The sequence below is a fragment of the Gracilinanus agilis genome, chromosome 6, assembly GCF_016433145.1.
Source record: "Gracilinanus agilis isolate LMUSP501 chromosome 6, AgileGrace, whole genome shotgun sequence".
Classification (NCBI taxonomy): domain Eukaryota; kingdom Metazoa; phylum Chordata; class Mammalia; order Didelphimorphia; family Didelphidae; genus Gracilinanus; species Gracilinanus agilis.
In genome coordinates, this window is record NC_058135.1 from 167,638,309 (window position 1) to 167,660,416 (window position 22,108).

The 22,108-nt window shown below is 35.5% G+C and overlaps 2 protein-coding genes across 2 annotated transcripts in view; one reads left to right on the top strand and one right to left on the bottom strand.

Moving 5' to 3' along the window:
* CORIN (corin, serine peptidase) overlaps positions 1–979 on the top strand; it is a 228,382-nt gene extending 227,403 nt beyond the window's left edge. Inside the window, exon 21 of the mRNA XM_044681736.1 lies at positions 786–979. Coding sequence (XP_044537671.1) covers positions 786–968 — 183 coding nt within the window. The 3' untranslated portion in view covers positions 969–979. The remainder of the gene's footprint in view (positions 1–785) is intronic.
* Positions 980–7,683: 6,704 nt separating this feature from the next.
* Positions 7,684–22,108, bottom strand: part of ATP10D (ATPase phospholipid transporting 10D (putative)) — a 76,520-nt gene continuing 62,095 nt past the window's right edge. The window contains exons 17-22 of the mRNA XM_044680048.1: positions 21,856–21,981; positions 19,402–19,602; positions 16,981–17,061; positions 16,746–16,850; positions 14,146–14,333; positions 7,684–8,318 (exon numbers count right to left, since the gene is read on the bottom strand). Coding sequence (XP_044535983.1) covers positions 7,964–8,318; positions 14,146–14,333; positions 16,746–16,850; positions 16,981–17,061; positions 19,402–19,602; positions 21,856–21,981 — 1,056 coding nt within the window. The 3' untranslated portion in view covers positions 7,684–7,963. The remainder of the gene's footprint in view (positions 8,319–14,145; positions 14,334–16,745; positions 16,851–16,980; positions 17,062–19,401; positions 19,603–21,855; positions 21,982–22,108) is intronic.

A 22,108-nucleotide genomic window follows, 5' to 3' on the forward strand; every position in this document is an offset into this window, starting at 1 on the left:
TGTGTATAAGAGACAGCCTTCCTTCCTTCCTTCCTTCCTTCCTTCCTTCCTTCCTTCCTTCCTTCCTTCCTTCCTTCCTTCTCTGTCTTTCTCTTTGTTTCTCTCTCTCTTTTTCCATTTTCTTAAATCCTTATTCCAATCTCTACTTCGACCATTTGACATTAATCAAACTTTCTCTGTTTGATAGTGATGCAGTTTTGAACAACTTTAGGTATTCTCTACATGAGAAAGCTTCTAGTGTGATGGAAAGAGCACTAGATTTGGAATCTGAAGACTTGGATTTGAGTCCTGGCTTGGCTCCTTACTTGAATATTACCTTGAACAAGTCACTTAACTTCTCTGGCCTTAATTGTCTCATCTGAAAATGAGAGAGTGGAGTTGATGGCCTCCTTGGTTCTTTCTAGCTCCAAATCTATAAAGAACCCATATGTACATATCACTTCTGTTACCTTAGAACTGTCCTCACTTTTTTCACTACTACTTAAATATGTTATTTGCTGAACATATGGAAAAGAAGTCAAGAAATAATCCCTCCTCACAGGAGAAGGAGAGAGTCTTGTTCTTCTTCCTCCTCTTCTTCCATTAAAAGTCCTGTTATGAATATAATTTATTTGAAAATTGCAAATAAATAATGGATTTCAACCTCAAACCATATAATCATAGTGAAAACAGCTGCAGCTTTGTAGATTCTTCCAAGTAAATTGGTTAAAGAAGGGTTTACTGTGGAAATTTTTCTAGTGCTGGAAACCTCTGTGATGACCCCCCGTTATTCTTTACTTTTACAGGGTGACAGCGGTGGGCCTCTTGTTTGTGAGCGTCCTGGAGGCCAGTGGACATTGTTTGGTTTAACTTCATGGGGCTCGGTCTGCTTTTCCAAAGTTTTGGGGCCAGGTGTTTATAGTAATGTTTCCCATTTTGTTGAGTGGATTCAACGGCAAATCTATATCCATACCTTTCTGGTCAACTGATTCCCAGAGTAAAGAAGACTGCCTCTTCGACCGTGAAGACCTTGCTTTGAGGGGCACTGAAGGAAGCACTTTCTCTGCAGGAGGACAGTATGACAGTGTGGCCCAGATGAGCAACCTTTCCCCATCCTTGGCAGATACTGCTGGTTCTCACCCGAATTTGCTCTAATTTTATTCTTTTCCATTCTTTTTTGCTATATTGTGGTGTCATTTCAAATACTATCCCTAAAGGTACAGAAGCACCCCTGCTCCTTGGCCTGGCCTATCCTTGCCTCTGCCATTAAATGATCAGAACTCAATTGACTTAAGAGATTGAAGAACGCATTTGGTAAGACAGGTTAGGGAATGCTTTTTTTCCCCCCAACATCAATACAAAAATGGCATTGCTATCACAGGAGATTAGCTTTTCTGCTAGTTTCCATTGGCCCTGCTATAGAATAATAACACATTTCCACATTAATATGAGGGACTTGCTTTTGGTTTACCGAAAGCTAAAATTATTTAGATTATATCTATGATTTATCATATGTGATTCCAATACTTTATGCTGAATTAATTATGGAGGAAAAAGCTCGGCAGTATTCACTTAGAGAGAGAATGTGGAAATATTACTTATCCGCATCAGCACAAGCCCCCATTATGACTTGGTTACTTTTACAAGTCACAGCCCCAAAGTTTCCAAAATCATTTACCCTGCTTCTGGCTTGGGTTTGGTCAATGCATTCAGCATTTGACCGATTCCAGTTTTGGAAAATGGTTTAAAATGCAAGCTGAGGATTTGGGGGACGAACTTCTAATCATGATAAAGCAGAGACCAAACTTTGCCAGATAAAAGGAGAACAACTTGAGACCTGAGAACTGCAATGACTTTATATTATTAGTTTTTCCCTCCTAAATAGAATCAAACTTCTCCTATTTTAAAAAATATTTTCAGATTCTTTCTTATTCACACCTTTCTAATAGAATGAATGAATGGTTTTGGAATATGATCTGAACCAAAGAAAGGTTAATCACCTTCATCTAGTAAAAGTGAATCTTTTTGAAAAAAAAAAACACTATTTGACAACTAATACTGCAATTTCTTTCTTAATTAAAGTGAAAATTCAAAAATAGAAATTCACAGTATCAAGCACTAGGCCACTTTAAATACATATCAAGGGTTTCAAGACAATTTATGGCTTTCTAAAGGATTTTCCTCATTGAATTAGTTGAAAATAGAAATCTTGTTAATGCCACGATATAGTTTATCCTGTGATGGGCTCTGTAATATCCCAAAGCTTCTTGAGCAGCAACACTCCTCATTTCCTTCCACCAGTGACCTTGACTGCTTCAGCATTCCAAGTAAAGATGATATTTGTAATTTTATAAATGTATTTTTATACTGCTTTTCTATGCGTACATATCGCTGTAGTTCAAGACAAATCTTGACACTGGCCATTGTCTTTAAGAACCAGGAAAGTGCAATTTTTTCTTCAAGATGGTAGTTATGTTTTTATAACTGAAAGGAGAGCAATTATATGTTGTTAGAATTATCAATTACAGTGGCTCACAGCTAATGTAATCAATAGCCAGTTTTGTTTCAACTCTTGTTAAGCCAAAATGTATATATTATACTTATTTTAAATATGACAAATAAAAATTATAACCTCTTGTCTTTTGGAGAAACCCTACAGGCAAGGATAACTTTATCTCTAACTCCTGGTGTGTTTTCTACTCTAAAATTGCCCTTTCCCAAGGTGGTAGAAGAAAGGGCATTAACTGATTTCTATGAAATATGGATCAATTATATCTATCTATCTATCTATCTATCTATCTATCTATCTATCTATCTATGTATGTATGTATGTATTTTTTGCAGGAAGGAGCCTTAAATAAATTTAATGTTGTTCATCCTTCATTTTTGAGGAGGACCAATGACATCATGGTGTTGGCATCAGGGTAGAATGTGTTCAGCTGTGCTGTTGAGTTTGGAAGGCTTTACCCTAGGCTGGGCACAAGTGGACTGTTAGAACATTGGGGATGGACATATAATAACCTGAACAAAGTGTGGGACTTTGGGGACATTTTTGACTTCACAAATAGTTACTTCTTGGAGAAACAGGAATTTTTTTTTTCATGGAAAAGTAAGATTTTTTTCTTGCTCTGAAAATTGTATGTCTTTTAGTTTTACAAGCAAAAGGGGAAAAAAAATCCCTTATTCAGAGCTGAGGTTAATTTCTAAAATATAGAATACAGCTATTTGGAAGGGTTTTATGGATCTACATCACAAAGATCTAATGTCACATTAACATAAGTTCTAGTGATAGCAATTTGTGAATTTCAATGATAAAGTGTTTTTTGTTTAAATGAAGTCACTATCACTTTTGACTTCTAAATATAAGCTTTAAAATCATAATATAATTAACTTTAATATGTAAAAAATCTTGCAAAGTCATCCAAAGAAATTAACATAGACAAGATAATATATAAGTAATTTCAAGGAAAGATTTCATTTCTTTTTTAAAACCCTTACCTTCTGGAATCTATCCTGTGTATGCATTTAAGGCAGTAAAGTAGTAAGGACTAGGCAAATGGGAGTTAAGTGACTTGACCAGAGTCACACAGCAAAGACATATCTGAGGCCACATTTGAACATAAGACCTTGACTTGAAAGATTTCATTCTTACAGCATGAGATGGTGAAACACAGAGACTTCTTTAACTCCAAAATAGTAAAATCACTGTTTTTCTTCTTCAAGGCTGCTTATATATTATTAATCTAAGTACAGTATGCTTATCAACAAATATTTATACTACTCTAACTGGTTTCTAAAAAGTTACCTCCTTGCAATAGGTACAAAGCTGCCATTGACAGATACTTTCCATTGACCTACTTTTAAAAAATTCTCCTCTGATACTGTCAGTACTATTATAAACCAGGATAAAATGGAGTAATTCCAGCTATTTGAGCTCAAGCCAAGGGTTCTGCTCCCTATAATTTCTGCTGCCCAATTGTCTACCTGAATTTAAGAGGCAGGAGATTGAATCCTATACAACTTTATTAAAAACTGACACATCCTCTCCAAGGGATTGACCAAGAGGCTAACTTCATGAATCCTGCCTCTTTACCCTTGGATCTTGACAAGTATCTGTCTCAACAATATCTACATTTACTCCTCGAACTGTTTTGTGAACTTCATTCTTGTCTGGCTTTCCATTTGAGCCATGAGTATTTGCCATCCAGTGGTTTTGCCATGCACAACAAACCATTCATTGTCTTAAAATATATTGAAACTTATGGGAAAAGTTTATGAAATTTTCCATTGCAAAAATGGAATCTTGTACTATCAATATGTTTCCAAAAGTCCTGGCCCTATGGAAAAGGCTGCTAAGTTTTTAATGGTAGCCAGTATATAGAATTCCTCTAGGTAATGTGCTGCTGAAGAATCTGCCTAGAAAATTGCTCGATACTGAACCATTCTCTACAGTTGAATCAATGACTTGCAAAAAAGCAAAATTCAAATGCATTTCGCAAAAGACAACCAATAATAAATCACTAGAAAACATTTCTAAGTTAGACAATAATCTTCACATTAAACGTATGCTTTCTGCTAATAATAGCTAGATATTACCTGGTGCTTTATGATTAACAAGCTTTTTCACATACACATTCTTATTTGGTCCTCATAATAGCACTCTGGGGTAGTGCAGATAGTGTATCTCCTTATTGGCGAGGCACCTGATAGGAAGAATAGTTTTCCTCAGCTAGAAGAATGGATTGAAGGAATAGGGGAGGTAGAAGCAGTATCTCCTTAAGAAGTGAACCGCCTGGACAGAATTCGCTGCCATCCTGGGAACAGGTAACTTTATTGCTTCTCTTCTCCCTCAGCCTTAATTGTAGAACTGGTAATATTTACCCTGAAGGCCTATATATTTGCTCTCTGTACTTTAGTTTAATCATTTTTTTTTGGTCATTCCCAAGAAATATATTCCGAGTCACTTTTGGTATAACTGATTGGACCATACACTTGGAAAAGCCAAAGGACAAACAGCCATAGACAACTACAAATCTAGACTGAAAGTAATTTCCTCTGGACCCAAGAGTTTCAGCAGCAGTGTTAACACCCCCATTTTATAGATGAGGATATGTAAGCTCACAGAAATGAAAATAACACAACTCATCAGTGGCAGAATTCAAACTCAAAATCCAGAACCTCTCATTTCAAATGCAGGACTCTTTTCACTTTCCCACCTTGTCTTTTAACCTTGTCTAAAGAAAAATTCCTGCTGAGATGGAAAGTTCTTTTTTTTATATGAACAAGATCAACAAAGTCAAGGATGTGCTGGTTTTTCCTTTCCAAATTAAATTAGGCAGCAGCATCCAGAGTTTTGTGAACCAAAGACTAGATTTTCATCTTTAATATCTGAGGACATCTAATCCAGAAAATTATAAAATCTCATCTTGGTGAGGGAAACTGGAGAGGTCAGATAGTTGGATCTCTACCTAAACTAATGACTTGCCTCTAAGATCAGTCTGTCTAGCCTCTACTTAGGTACTTCTTGGAATAGACTTCTTCCCCCCAAAGATTTATGAAAGATGAAAATCTGGTCATCAAAAAGTCTTCTTCAGTGCACCAGAATAGTTTTGTTGAAGATTAGTACTCTTAACTACACCCGAGGCTAGTCATTGACCTTCAAATGTAAACTCCACAATTCTCTTTTCTATTAGACAACAATGAAAAATACTTGTTCCTAAATAAAATTCACAGAAACTCCTTACTTCCATGGAACTTATCAAAGTAAACATTGACAAGTATTTATAAGTTTATTGAGCACGCTGGAATTTATTCAACTGTTCTAACATGATAATAAACGTCAGTAGTGTGTCAGTAGCTCAAGGTAGGTGGGTAGGTAAGAGGCCATAAAACAATTTAAAACAAAATATTCAATAAAGATGAAGAGATGGACACTTGAGAAAATTCACTTATAAAGGGTGATATTCTGCTAAATTGTGAACTCTTACCAAAAACATAGAAATATCAATACTCTTTGGGCTCCCAGTCAAAATGTAAGCTAGGACAAGAATTTAGCATTGAGACCTAGGTGGAGGTAGCACCTAGGAGACAGACTTTCATTGTTTTCTATCTGGGGTGATCCATATAAGCTATTCTTCCCATCATTGGTAATATTTATCATTATCAACCTGTATGTATGCAATCATGACTCAGCCATGCCTGGAGAAACTAATCAAGCCTTAGCCATCCTTGCCTTCCCATATTTTATTTGAGAGGTAAGAAAGCTCCAAGTGCTTATTTACAAGGCAAAAGAAGATAAAACCCTTGAGGACTCACTCCTCCACCTTGAGATTGCTTGTCAAACTATAACTATACTGATTTTTTTTTCATTTATAAAGGGGAAAATATCATGGGGAAAGGAAGGGAAAGAGACTGCTTGCCTAGATCCCTCTATCTGAGTCTTAATTCTAGTCATAATTGAATTAAGCTGATGAGTGTAGACATAATGCCATTTTAAACCCAAGTCATTTTTATCACTTTATCAGAACAATTTCACATTGTGATTTTGTGTTTGAAATGGCATAATCCTTATAAATAGCCAGCATATATTTATATTAACACCTAAGGTAAACTCCTTGCTGTCTTAAAATGCATTAAAAAAGAACTTTTGAAGAGTCTTGGACTTTGCCTTTTGCCTAATCACAGCTTCATAGCTGTAGAACTGAAAGATAAATTATAGCTCTTATAGTTCAACCCCTTCACTTTATAGATGCAGAAACTGAGACCTAGTGGAGGGAAGAGGCAACATAGATATAAAAGTAGTAAATGGAAGAAGTGGAACTTGGGTTCAAGGGGATCTACCTGGCATAGCAGACAAAAGAGTTCATCTCAAAGTCAGAAAGATCTGTGTTCGAGTCTGAACTCTGACCATATTGTTTCTGTGATTGTAGGTAAGTCAGTTAATCTCCTAGTGTTTTAAGAAGCTTTCTAAAACTTTAGGTTGTAGAGAATGTGCCAGCCTATGTTGGTAGAGGGGATTTTCTCACCTGGAAAGTTCCCCAAGCCAGTGAGATCACAGGGTCAAGTACCTAGTCTTGGACTGTAAAACCAAAATTCTTTCTCGTGTACCATGCTGCTCCCAAGTATTAGCTATGCATATCTTGTTTTTGGAGAATATGACAGCAGAAAGAATAGATTATGAGATTAAAAACAAACACTATATGGTGATTTTTTGAAACTTGCTTTTGAAAAGAATATTTCATTTGGTCGAGATTGCCATGGGTCTAGAAATACTCTCAGGTCCCCAAATTTATGAACTCTTGGCTTAAATAACCCCAACACAGGAACAGGCAGTGGGTGGAATCTTAGCTGTCTTGGCCCAATGGGTACAAGTCTTCTTTGTTTCCTAACCAAGGCACTTGGGAAGTGATCCTCCTAGAGGTGGGAGGAGTTGGGGAAAGACAGTGATGATCCAGGACTTATTATTATTATATTCAGGTATATTATAGATTATATAGATTTATTGTAGGCTGCCCTGAGAAACAGACTACCACGCATAACATTGTTTCCATGTGAGAAAGGTGTTCTAGTTTCCAAAAGACTGATATACAAATAGATTTTTTGGACCTGACTTGTTAAGTTGTGAAATGGCAGTTTTATGGATGTGTTTATATTCCTTTTATGGTCTCCAAATGCAATGGAAAAATTAATTTATTAAATTCTCTCTTTAAATAGTTTACATTTTAATGTCAATTAAAATGCTTTTATAAAATCCAGAAACTTCCATAAGTGCATCTGATTCCAGCAATGAATCAAATTAAAAACCTACCCAGGTCAACCTTTTAATCTCTTAAAAATTCCAAACAGATAGCATATTTTATATAGACTTGTCATAGCCTATTAAAACATTCATGTTCTTTAAGAAATAATTCAAGTCAATCTTTTTTTGTTGTAAGGAAATCGTTCCTTCTTTTCAATTCCATATTAGAACGTTTTTCCCCCCTTTTTATTTCTGGGTACCATTCTGTAGAGGATGTCCACTACTTGGTACAATCTTCATAGCCATCCCTGAGGCATTAGGTTTATCTAAAGTAGCTTTGAGATCAAGAGAGTCTTTTTGTTCAGTACAAAAAGATGCTGCTGTCATTGCAAAGTCACAAGAAGGGCTCGAGTTTCTTCCCTTTCCTAGCTTCTTAGTGCTTTTAGGAGCAGAATACACTGCTGTCATCTGGCTCATCCTTCTGGCTTCTTTCCACTTTTTGAGAGCTTCATTCCTTTCCTCCAGAGTAAGTTTATCAAGGTGTTTAGCTCTCAGTATTAGAGAGGGAAATAGTGATCCCTGCAGAATTCTGTATATAAACCTAGGAGGCAAACAGCATTATTAAATTAATCAAAATCGTCTCAAAAATAGCCTGACAAATCAGAAAAGTATCTTCCAGGTATACCAAGAACATCACAGAAGCATAAGGAAAAATAGATTACCCAGAAGTGAAGTATAGCTCTCACTGTTTTTAGTCTTCCAGAGTAACTTATTTGATAGAGATATCCAATTTAAACAAAAATCATTGTAATAGGGGTGAAGACAGCTGCATTTCTGAGTAAATTTGATGGTAATCATCAAATCTGGAAGCCAATTAATCAGTGTTACAGGAAGATCAAACATTTATGTTTATATACAAATGTATACATATTTGTATACATATGTATACAAATGAAGAAGCCCAAATAAGTTTTCTTTTTTAAAAAATTCATTAATATCTTTTTAAATATAGTTTCTCCCAATATCTTTTATCCTTTCCTTTACCAGAGAATTATCCACATAACAAATAATGTTTTTTAAAGGGAAAGGAAAGAAAGAAGAAAAAGAAGGAAAAACTAGCATATTGAAAGTTGGAAGCATCTTTAATGTCTATGGATTTTCAGCCTCCATGAAGGGGTATATTGGGTATATCCACTCATATTATCTCTTCATTTGAGTCATGCTTATATTTTTATTTGCTACATTCAGTTTTGATTTTTAGGTGTGTGATTGTTCTTTCTATTTATACTATAGTAGTTATTGTGTATATTGTTTCTTTGGCTCTGTTTACTTCACTATCCATCAGTTCACATAGACTTCCCCATTTTTATCTGTATTCATCATTTCTCATAACACAGAAATATTCCATTATATTAAGTTCCACAATATGGTGTCCAGTTCTTCCCTATCTCAAAAAGTATTGCTATTAATATTTTTGTTTTATATGAGAACTTTCTTCTTATCAGTGGCATAAAGCCCACTGTGGTTCAAAGGTTATAGACATTTAAGTCACTTTGCACAATTGTAAATTGTTTTCCAAGAGTTGTACCAATTCGCAGCTTCACCAACAATATATCAGTGTGCTTGTCATCCTAACTCGATCTAATGCCATTTAATTTTCAAATGATTGTGGATATTTTTATAGTTCTTTGGAGGACTACTTGTATATATCCTTAGATCACTTAACTGCTAGGGAATGGCTATTAACTCTATACACATACACAACACACATGATTGTATGTAATTTCTCTGAAAAGGCTTTGGTATCCAAGATATACAAGCAATTTATATATGTGTATATACACATATATAAATACATTATATTGGTTACATAGTCTGTACATTATATATTTTGTATATTATATAATTTATATATGTGTCACATCATATATACATAATATGTGATATATAAAAATATACATGACATATATCTTAGATACCAAAACTGTTTTAGAGAAATTTGACACAAAGATTTTTTTTCTCTGGAGTTGATTGGTTCTCTTCTTATCTGAAGTGTATTAATATTGTTTGTACTGAAACTTTCCAGTTTTAATTCATCAGTTGGCTATTTATCTTTTATAATTGCCTCTGTTCCTTGTTTGCTTAAGAATACATCTCCTTATCATTATGTGGTATGATAATATGATGCTTAGTTTTGGCTTTAGATAGATGCTTGTTTTATTTTTTTAAAAGTCTTCTATGCTTCTAATTTGTAGGTTTTTTAAATAGCATAGATGAGTTTTGCATTTTATCAGAGGCATCTCCATTATCTATTGAGATCATTTTGTAATTTGGGGATGCTTTTGGTTTTTAATATGATTATTACTCATCTAATATTGAGTCATTCTTGCATCCTTGGTATAAATTCAGGCTGGTTATAATTAATGATTTCTTGAATACATTTCTGTAGTCTGACAGAATAAAAAATTGAATTGATATTCATTAATAATATTAGTTACAGTAATTTTTATGTATTGTTCCCTTGTTTCAGTATTAGGACTATATTTGTCTCACCAAAGGATTATGATAGAGTGCTTTCTTTTTTTCTTTGACTCACTCATTACTTAATATTTCATTATTAAGTCTCCATTTGGGTTTGTCTTTGTGTGTAGTTCCTAAAGCAATGATTATTTCTATTGTGTTATGGTCTGTAAAGCATGTATATTTACTGTTTCTGCCTTTCTACATTTGTCTGCAAGAATTCTGTGCCCTAATACAAGGTCAATATTTGTGAAAGTTCCATGTGCTATGTAAGGATGGGATTTGTGCAAGGGGGATGGAGCAAAAGGAGCCAGAGAAGGAGTGGCTGACAGTTGATGACAGCTACTAAGAAATACATAAATTCTTTTCCAGTCTCATTTAGAAAATACTAAAAGTCTTTTTTTTTTTCTTCTAGTTTCTCTAGTAGTTTGCTCAGTTTTGTATGTATCTTTTTATCTTTTAGTTTTATTCAAAACTGAATGAAGTGCCATATCATTAGTGTGTTTCTATTTAATCTTGTTAATTTATGAGTTTAGATACCTTTATGAGTTTAGATGCTAAGGCAATTGGAGCATATAGGCTTAATACTGATACTTGTTTGTTATCTAAGGTTCATTTTAGCAAAATGCAGTTTCCTTTTTTATCTTTTTTATTTTTAGAATGTTCATTTTTACTTTTTGAGCCTGATTTCAATGATTTCATTGTTAGATTAACTTGATGAATGGTCAATTATTTTTTATCCTCTTAGTTATATTTTGTGTGTATTTTTGGGTTTTAAACATACTTCTTATAAGTAGCATGTTGAGGAGTTTTGTTATTAGTAGTCATTCACAAAGTTTTAAGGGTTAGTTTTCCCTTCATTTATTTCTAATATTGATTTTTTTCCAAGTTGTGATTTCCCCCTCTCTTCCCTCATCCATAATTTCCTCTCCCCATTTGTTACCCCGTTACCCTATTGTAGTTTTTTGTTTATTAGTTATTTTCTTTCCTACTTCAATCTGGTTCCTCTCGTCCCTTTCAATTAGTTCTATTCATTAGTTAAAAAAATTTCATTTTATGTACCCCGTTCCAGTTAGAATTCTTCTCTTTCCCCCTCTTAACCTACACATCCCCCCTTTCTGTGCACTCTGGACCTTCATTCTCTGGTTAATGGCTTCTCACATATCTAGCCCCACCCTCTCTAATTTCTGCATTTTTCATGAAATCAAAATTTCCAAGGTATTTTTTTTCTGGGCTCTCTTCTCTAAGCAATTATTGCCTCATAAAGCTTTCCCTCCACACACACCCTCTTTTACACTGTTTCATTTCAAGAAAAAAATGCCACTGCCTACATGTAATTGAGAGGACACTACCCTCTTTCATGACCCTCCTCCCTCTATGTCCCTGATTATTGAACCCATCACTGACCTATAGCCTCTCCCAGGTCACCTTCTTTTTTATTTGTCTCAAAATCTCCAACCTGGCCCCAAACCCTCCCACTCTTCTTGGAACTTTGACTCTAACCCTAACCAATGAGCGATCTCTTCAAGCAACAAATCCCCACAGACAACATTCAGCAAAAGGTCCCCATCTCCCTTCATAGAACATCTCTTTTCACCTTAGCTAGCAGATCAATATGTATGCTAGTATGGTGATATGTATTTGCTTGATGTTACTGCCTTTCTTTGAATTGCTTTTCATTTCCCACTTATTTGTATTCCCCTTCCTTTTTTTTGTTTCTTTGGTAAGTCTTGCCACTACAGAACAAAGTTTTTCTATTTTGTAAATTTATCTGTTAGGCAATAAATACTGCTTTTGAAAATTTCCTGGTTTTTTTAAACTATTTCTGAAAAGCATACTGTGGTTCTATATTCACAAAATCCAGAGTCCTCACACTCATCTATTGGGGAATGATTTTCTCTTGTTTTGAAGTATTTCTTCACAGATATATGAACTCATTTTCTAGATTTGGAGTCAAATTTCTTTCTATTTTAATGCTTTCCCTCTTGATTTATTTGCTTATAGTCCAAGTTTTGGAGTTTCTTCCTCTGTATATCTTTGGAAATTTCCCTTTCCCTTCCTCTTTCTCATTTGATTCTCTCCCTTGTGATTAAGCTTTCCCTAGAGGCTGGATCTCAAAGTAGATCAGCATCCTCTCACACTGGGGAATTTGTGGTTCACCAGATCTAGGTCTCTGTCACAAGTAACTTTCAGGAAGACCAAAGTGGCCTCATCCAGACCTGGGGCTCTTTCCCTCAGGTTTAGGGGAAATCCATAACCCTCACCCCCGAATCTGGCATCTTAGATTTCCTTAGATTCTGGCCCAGGTTGATGACATACTGGTGCTATTGCAACCTGCACAGATTTCTATTAGTTATAGTTTATATCTCCAAGGCTCTGGGAAAGGAGCCAGGTCTAGAGATCAAGTTGAGCTCTATTACAAGCCCAGGCCTGTGTCTTCCTTATTAGTTCTTTTCATCTGTTCTCTTGTTATAGCACAGAACACTGCTGTAGTGCTGGCTAGTGAAACTTTAGCAAATTTTTGTGGTTTGAAGCTGTGGCTCCATAGCACTGTAAAAGAAGTGGTAGGGTGTTTGAGTTTTGTGAGTGAATATGTTAGGCATTAATTTATGGAGTTTTTACTTTCTTTTGGGTTCTCAGTGTCCTACACCACAGAGCTAAAGCTGCTTTATCTTTGACACATAATTTATGTTTTGGAGAGGTTGTAAGGATCCGAGAAAATGTCTAGCATTCTATCTTTTTGGTTATGTGACCTGGCAGTTGACTGATGTTCCCATAATCAATTCCAATGCATTCTGTATCAAAGGGGGTTGATGGAGTTTTTAAAAAAATATTCTGCTTGCTTTGGGTTTTTCTCTTTTTTAAACTAATATAAAAAAGAAAAGACCAGAAGGTTTGGTGTTATGGGTCTGACTTAGGCACTAATATTTTGAAGAGATGCTTCTGCCATTGAAAAATATTGCAGAACTATACCTAACAGTGCTGAAAATATTGGCAAATATTTATGCCAATTTAAAAACAAAATTAAACATTTAGTAAGGAAAGGCATTCCTACACATTGATACTTTCCAAGCTTAAATAAGTTAAATGATATTGATAGTAATGGGAATGAGAGAATTTATGTATGAATTCAGCAATAAATATGAACACTATAATATTAAGATTAGAGAAATATGTTTTCTGATTTTTATTTATGGCAGCAATGAAGGCATGTACCAAATGTCTACTTAGTGTTGTGCTATATTGATCATTGTGAGAAATATCACCTGTTTTGCCATTGTAGTGGAAAAGATATAGCAACTGCTGACCGTAGTTTTTTTTTAACTGATATATGAAAGTAGATTAGTGAACAGTTCTAAATAGATGAAATTTAATGCTATTCTTATTTCTCTAGCTAGCAAATGGAGGGGAGTAGTGTCAAAGGCTATTTTTGCTGTATCCTCAGGGGAAATGGAAAAGAGAATAGTCTAGATCAGTGATGGGCAAACTACCACCCGTGGGCCAGATGTGGGCCCTGAAATGTTGTATCCAGCTGGTGACATCATTCCTAATCTGACGAATACAATCAAACTTTCGAAAGAGTTGCCTTAGAAACACTGACAGCTGAGCATTTCCTTTCCTTTGGAGCCCTCTTTAAAAAGTCTGCCCATCACTGGTCTAGATTATAGTCAAAGTTTTGGAATTTCTTCTTCTGTATATCTTTGGTAAGAAAGGATGATAGTTGTGAAGCCTTAAAATAGAATAATTTTGCATTTCCTGAGACATTGTCTTTAAGCCATTTACTTTGAAGTAGTTGAGGTAGAAAATGGCCCTTCTTTAAAGGGCAGATTAGATCACATAATTTTCCAAAGTCCCTTCTAGTTCTATGACTGCACTTAGATCATTAGGTTGTGAAACCTGCACCATACCTGGGAAGAAGAGCAACACAAGTTGTGAGGATACAGACTAAATAAAACATTGGATCCTTCATGTGCTCCTCCATGATCCAGTAGGGGTTGGATGGTGGGTTACAAGTCACACACATTGCTCCAAACACCAAGGCAAAGAAAAAATAAACGATGATGCTACCACCAATGACCAGCATGTGAATCCAGGTCTGAAAGGCAAGGGGTACAAGAGATGCAGATGTAAGAAACTCCCTGAGTTTCACAGCCTGGCAAAACTCACTAGACTTACACAAATCTCATTTCTAACCTACATTGTTAGATATATCTTGGGTAGATAAAGTTGAAGTTCCAAATTTAAATCTCAAGATTTTTTTTCCTATGGATAAACTGATTTCTATTAAAATTAGCCAAAGGAAATATTTGTTCTCTTATCTGTCTCATGAACACAATAAGAACTCCCAGTTGTGAGAAATCTGACTTAGTGTGTGAAGATTTCAGTGGTGGTGTTAGGAAATTCTATAAACCTGGAATCTTTGATATTTGGCTATTTCACTATTATTGATTTCCTTTTTTTAAACCTATGTGTTTTATACATTTAAAAACAATTATGAGAAGGGGTTTGAGATACAAAAGAACTCTTGCTCTAGAGGTGGTATTTTAAAATACATAGCATGAAGAAAATGCTTTAGATGTTTGATTTGGTTATTTAGTTCTGTGGATTCCTTTCAAACTAGTCAACTTCTTTCCCTGGAGTGGATATATGTGTATTGATTTCATAAGAGGCACACACATTTCTTATCTGCCTTAACATAAATCAGAAGAAACTATTCTTTTTGTTTTAGCCAAATTTGGGATTTTGTTTCTGGATCTAAAGCAGTAGTTCTAAGATTTTTCCTTCTACCCAAGCCCCACAGCCTCCAAAGCCTCTTTTTAAAGGATATGGCTCTTCCTGGTAAGAATTTTAATATCTTTCTTGGATTCAGTCATTTCAGAAATGATTAGGTTTTCTCCTAAGTTAAAGTCTGGGCTAAAAGGACAAAAAATGAGGAAGCAGATAGGGTAGGACCTGCATGAAACACAAGAGCTGAAGAATGAACATAATGCTGAACAAGCTGACGATTCTGGAGGAGGGGAGGCTAGCCTAAGCTATCCTTGCCCTCCAACCTCAGTAACTTCCCTGGCAGTCAACTTAGAAGTTTCAGATCAGTTTGGGGGCAGAAGTACTCTAAACGTCGTCTGTATTTAATATCTTTGATAGTTTCTATAATTTGTCTGAAGACTAGGACACATCCCAATAGAGTTTTTGGAAGCACGCTTAGTGATCATCACATTTTCACTTGATAGTTTTGTAATTTTCTGCATTCTTTAAAAACAAAGTATACATACATACATTATAAACACATACATACATACACTCAAGGGTTTACTTTTGAGGCTTTCCCTTGCTCAGTCCATCTGGTTTTCTATAGAGATTTATGAAAACCTATTCACCTCTGCATCTATCACACCTTTCCATTTTGAGCCCTGTTTGGTCAGAGTAGGCTCTAAAAGAGGCTGCCTGCTTGACTTATAACCTCTTCCAGATTTTTCTGATTTAAAACACATTCTCTTGATTTCAAGAGAAGAAAAAAAAAGGCAACAACATTGAGGCCATTCCAAGGAAATTCTACTTTTCCTATTTCTCCCCACAGCTGTGAGGATGTGCTTCATCTAAAAAATGCCATTATCATAGAGCTTCACCAAGTTTTATAAAAATTTAAGCATAACAAAATTTCTTTTGAACTTAGACCAACCCACTGACCACTAAAGATGTAGCAAATGCTACATTGTTTTGTTTAAACAGTGCAAAAAGACACCTGTTTCAACAAATGGTAGCAACACTGACGTTATAAAAAATAGAAATTCTCTTTCTACCTCTCCAATCGAGCCCTCAACTCTTTAATATTAGGTGCTACTTTTAATGAAAATGCCATCTCACCCTGGTGAGCACTGATCCACTAACTCTATGGATGAAAAATGAATAACTCCTTTTCATTGTGGCTTAAAGGGTAGAATAATAAACAGCTAACATTTTGATAGAACTTTATAGTTTGGAAAATGTCTTATGTATACTTTAGCAGCTCAATTGATTACCTCTTACCTAAGATGCAGTCCTATGGGCTCATTATCCATATTTTACAGATGGAAAACCAGCTGAAAGTAGTAAAGGGACTTGCTCTAGCTCACACAATGAGTTCTACAGTCAAGAATCAAACTCCCAAATCTTTTTACTCTGAGGCTAGGATATTTCCACCACACTTGCCTAAATCCAGCAGACTACATTCTTAGCTGGAGCCTCACGTTCACTGAGCATCTCCCTGATATTATTATAATAAATCCCTGAACCAAGTAAAAGGATATGTTTATAATTTCTTGGGTTATTTTTCCAAAGCATGAACCATGACATATAGCATGACAACTGTCAACTGTCAGGTGAAGCTATAAATATTACTGTTTTCCATCTCAGGAGAACTTCCTTTGCATCTAGGTTTGCAAAAGAACTGTCCAAGGTCCCTAAAAACAAAAGTCAGTTTTCTTTAAAAAAAAAAAAAAAGAATAGTTTTCAGTATGTTTCCACTCACCAAAGTCTTACTTTCAATTACAAGATGGAGAAGAATAATGAATAGAGCTGCAGTATTCAGGGGGTTTCCAAACATAAAGATGTCGATGTCTGAACCCTGGTAGGTCTACAAAATGAAAGGGAAAGAAGAAATTTAGTTGTGGATTGATACAGGTGGCCAGCATAGCAGGGTAAGTGTTATTAAAACAAAAGAAGTACGAAGGGACTACCGTAAATATATTGCCATGTATACTCACGTAGTAAGGCACAAAGAAGCAAACCAGGCTTTGGTAAAAGGCATCAAGCAAGGTGATCCAGAATGTGAGTGGTAAGTACGCCTGAAAATGAAATAGATATTAAGTGGGAGGGAGATAAATTGGGATGAGAAAAAAATTTCACTGCAAAATTAACTAGAATATCTATATCAATCTTTGTGATTATAGAAGAAAATGTTGGGAATGCCATCCATTGTTTTCTCATTTTCTCAACCAACTAGACTTTGGAGGATGGAAGTCAGAGACAAGATGGGCCCACAGGAGAAATGGAATGGAAAAAAAATCTGGTGAAGCACTTTTTGTTTATTTCACATCACTATTAATTTTCATGGGGAATAGCTGACAGATTATAGAGAAAGATCCTTCCCCTGGTAATTAGAAAGTAGATAGCCAAACAAAAAGCTTTGGCTTTAATTTCCAGACTCCAAAATCATTTTCTCTTCCTAATATGGCTTCTTCATTTCTCGTTTTCCCAAAATGCAAGAGAAGACTCAATCTCATTTGTAAAGTGTGCTGCTATCTCTTAGCTATAAATATATAAACATGAGTGTTCTTTTTCTTCTTACAAATCCACGCTTTGTATTTCATATCTTTAATAACCTTTTGTGGTCCTCTGGATAATCAAAACAATGAAGAATAATGATTCTTGGTTTTTTTAGCCTTTTCATATCAAAGATAAGAGTTTTTTTGCTTCTCATTTTCCAGGATCAAGTTCTAGAATGAGGCAAGAAGTAAACTCTCTAGAAGAAGAGAATGTGTTAAGAATTAGAGGATTTGAAAGAATCCCAGTGGTCTGTTACCACTAGGTTGGTTCCCATTAGCCTCTCCTTCATTTTGTTCCAAATCTCTTTTTACTTCTTTTATTTGGCTCTGAGCATTGTTCATTCCTAGTTCTGTGGATCTGTGTCCACTTAACAGTAGTAATAAATTATTTAATGTTTTAAAATCTATTTGAGAGACACTTAATAAGTCTATACAATGTATAGTTGTATAGTTCTCTAGGTACTAGAAGTAAGATAAGAATAAAAAATAATATTTAATCTTAAGGAGCTAGCTTTCTATTGGGTGGTATATTGGTAAATAAATACAAAACTAAACTTAGGGAAATGGGAGACATGCAAGGGGATGGAAAAGGAGGCTATAAGGGTGATGAGAGATGGATAATAGAATATTGGACCCTGGAAGAAAATTACTTCCATTCCAGCATTCCAGACCTTTTCAATATTAGGGAAAAGGAATTTAGGGAGCCCAGGAGAGTAGGTTTTAGACCAGCGAAGACAGGAAATGATCAAAGCATAAAAGAAAGTGTGTTTGGAGGACAAGTTCAAGGGAAGGGCAATTTCTGAAAAGGGTGAGTTTAATGGTAACAATTACTTTCTATCGAGGATAGCATGATGTGGCTCTGCCTAGGTTCTACCAGAACATCATAAAAACTGGCCAGCTCAATAGGACATATAAAAGGCTGTTAACAAAGTTTACCAGCAGGATAAATGACAAATGATCTCAGCTCCCTCAAGGGAGAGTGTCAGTTATAACCTTCAATTCACATAAGATGGGCCCTTAAAAAATAAAGTATGTCAGACCAACCATCAACATTTTCATCCACAGGGACTCGAGAGATTCTAGGATTTTAAGCCAAAAGGCTGCATGCCCCAAGTTTCACACTCCCATATTCTTTCTATGAACTTGTGACTAGTTTAGAAAAAATCCTTGCCATTCTGAAATCAAATCAATGAAGTCACTGATGGAAAACCATCAAGCAGGCAACAGGCACTTGTTAATCACTTACTATTTGCCAGGCACTGGGCTAAGTCATGAGGATAAACAAAGACAAGAGACAGTCAATTACTCTCAAGGAACCCACAGTCTAATGGGGGACACAATGCAAAAACATCTATGTACAGAGCAAATACACGCAGGATAAATTTGATAATTAACAGAAGGAAGCTAGGAGATGGAAACTGATTTGATCTGAATGGGCAATTCTTTTTTTTTTCCTTTCAAATTCCATTTATTTTTATTTTAAAAATTTCCCCCCAGTTACATGTAATGACAATTTTCAACATAACGTTTTCCAAAATTATAAGATCCAAATTGTCTCCCACGCTCCCTGATATGGCAAACAATAGGATCTCGATAATATGTAAATGATCATGCAAAACATAACTTGTCGTTAGTAATTAATGTAATCTTAGAGAATTTCCTGGGAGACATTGAGAGGTAAAGTGACAATTGGGGCAGATAACTAGTTTGTGATAGAGGTCTTGAATTCAGGTAACCTTATCTTTAAGTTTGATTATCCATTCAACTGCATACACTACCTTTCACTGATCACTTTGTGTGTGTATACATGTGTATGTCTGTATATATATAAAATTTTAAAAACATGATTTTAACTCCTACCTCTGATTTCTGGCCACTCTTGTAAAGTTCAGGTAGTTGCATGAGAGTCCCTGCAGAAATATCTTTTTCTAGGATACCATAAATAACTGGAGGAACAGAGGTGAAGAGGAGGTTGAAGAAGATTAAAACCCAGTAGTCTGTCATGGATGTTCCAGAAAATCCACAAAAGAATTGGTACCAGAAAAGAAGATTTACATAAGCCTAGAAATGGAAAGGAAACACTAAGTTTAGCAACCACAATGCATAGTAGAAATAATAGCTAATACTATTTAGTTTAAGTTTTCCAGAGTGCTTTACTCATTATCTCATTTGGTTCCCACAAAATGTAGTTAAGGCAGGTGCTACTTGTAGTTCTTTTTTTATGGATCAGGAAACTGGAACTAAGATAGGAACTAAATGAATGCCTGCAGTGGGATTTGAACTCAAGTCTTCCTGATTTCAGGATTAATATTTTATCCAGGAAATCACTGAACTGCCTTCAGTTCAGCATTCTATCACTTGAAGAAGCCAATTGTTTTAAATACAATGTTCTATCCTAAAAGGAAGAGATTGATATAGATGGTGATGGGCAGATGGTCTTACTATTTTATTTTGTTTCATTCAAGTTTCTCAGAAATTTGAAGGAGTTCCAATGGTAAGAGGCTTTATGCTAACTTTTAAGAATAATGCCTTAGGAAAATCTTATCTAATGCCTCATGGTCTGTAAAATCTCCCACATACCTGCATTGACCTACTTGAGTGAGTAGTGAATAGAAATTCATTGAATGTAATATCATTGTGAAAGGCTGCCAAGAATGGAATTACTACGAAAGATCTTAAATCTTTGGCTGGATAATCTCCATGAATGAAGACTTTCTCAAAGAACCAGTATAATTCTTTTCTAGCTCAGATACAAGTTTTGAAGATGAAAGGAGGTCTTAAGCACTGAAGGACAATAATCTCAGGTTTTGTCTGATTAAAATTCAGAGATATTTCTAAGAATTTCTGAGAAGCTAGTTTTTCTGGAAGAACTTAGGACCACCATGCCACTGAATTTTAATTTAAAAGATGTCCCCTTCATCAAGGCCAGTCACAGGCATCAGGAAGATCCTTTACAAATGCAAAAATAATACTTTTATTAAAATTTCAGCAGTTAGCCAAATGCTGTTTTTTCTCAGCAACCTTTTTCCCTTGAAAAGCACTATGCTTTGGGGCAGCTGGGTAGCTCAGTGGAGTGAGAGTCAGGCCTAGAAACAGGAGGTCCTAGGTTCAAACCCGGCCTCAGCCACTTCCCAGCTGTGTGACCCTGGGCAAGTCACTTGACCCCCATTGCCTACCCTTACCAATCTTCCACCTATGAGACAATACACCGAAGTACAAGGGTTTAAAAAAAAAAAAAAGCACTATGCTTAGAGACAAAATTCTATACTTAAAATTCTAAATTAAACATGTGTGAATCATACAAAATGACACAATAGAGCTAATTTATGTCAATGGAGACCCGATTTTATTGTTAATATTTAATAGAGGGGTTTTGTTTTATCTTACCAAGCTAAAGTTTAATTGTGACTAAATTCTGCTGAGCCAAACTATATTATCTTTATCAGAGAGTATGCATTTAGATCAAGACAATTTTAGCTTGCAGGGATTCTAACAGTTACTTAATCTTTCTGAATTTGTTTGCTCATCTATATAAAATGAAGGGGTGAAATTTTAGTGACTTACCCAGTCACAAGCTTGTAAGTAATAGGGTCAAGGCTAGAAATCAGATTTCTTGACTACTTGTACAACATTTAAATTTTAAGTTCAAATTCTGGATCCCTCCCTCCAGAGTATTTGGGGGGGTGGATTGGAAAAGGCGTCTGCCACAAAAGATCTGCACAAGAGAGAAAGAAACTGACCTCCCAACATCCCTTGGTTATACAGGTGCTTCCTAGGAATAATAAAGTCTTGTTTCTGAATATCTAGTAGAGGTCTTCTACCCCAACTTAAGCTATAACTATAAAGGCTTGCTAATAAACTAAACTGTGTAGTAGTTTTCCTTTTTTTTCCCTGAATGAAATTTTGTTTTCTCTAGTTGGATGGGGGGGGGGGGTAAATCCAAGATTTTCTCAAAGTCAAAGTCAAACTCTTCCCCTTTCTCTGAAGGGAAAGTATCACACATTTCATTGTTCCTCTCATCAGAACTCTTTTGTGGAGGGTCTCAAATCAGACTTTAAATGAACCAGACAAGACTTAATTGAATTTAAATGTAGAGGGAACAGCAAATCCTAGCTGATGGACAAGCCTAGCAATTTTCATTCAGTAGTTGACACACATAACATTCCTTTGATTATTTTTAGCAAAGCAATTAATGGTCCTGCTATCCCTTCCCCTCAACCCTCAAAATTCAGGATGCTGTCACTATTCTTTAATGCACCAGTACTAATGAGAGTGATGGGAAAGTGTAGAATGAGATCCCTGAGTGTCACATACCACATTCTTGTAGAAAAAATATAGAATCATGTTAGATAGTCTGGTATAACACCAATGTCCATGAACAAGTAGGAGCTTGGTGAGGTGTTTGAACTGGGAAACTGCAAAATCACTGGCCATCACTGCCTGAAGAGGGAAAAGAAGAAAACATTATTCTGGTACATAAGAGACGCATCAGAAGGGATGCCCAGATTTGGTAGTCATGACTTGAAAACTCTTAAATTAGCCATTTCTACTATTCAAAACTTAGTAA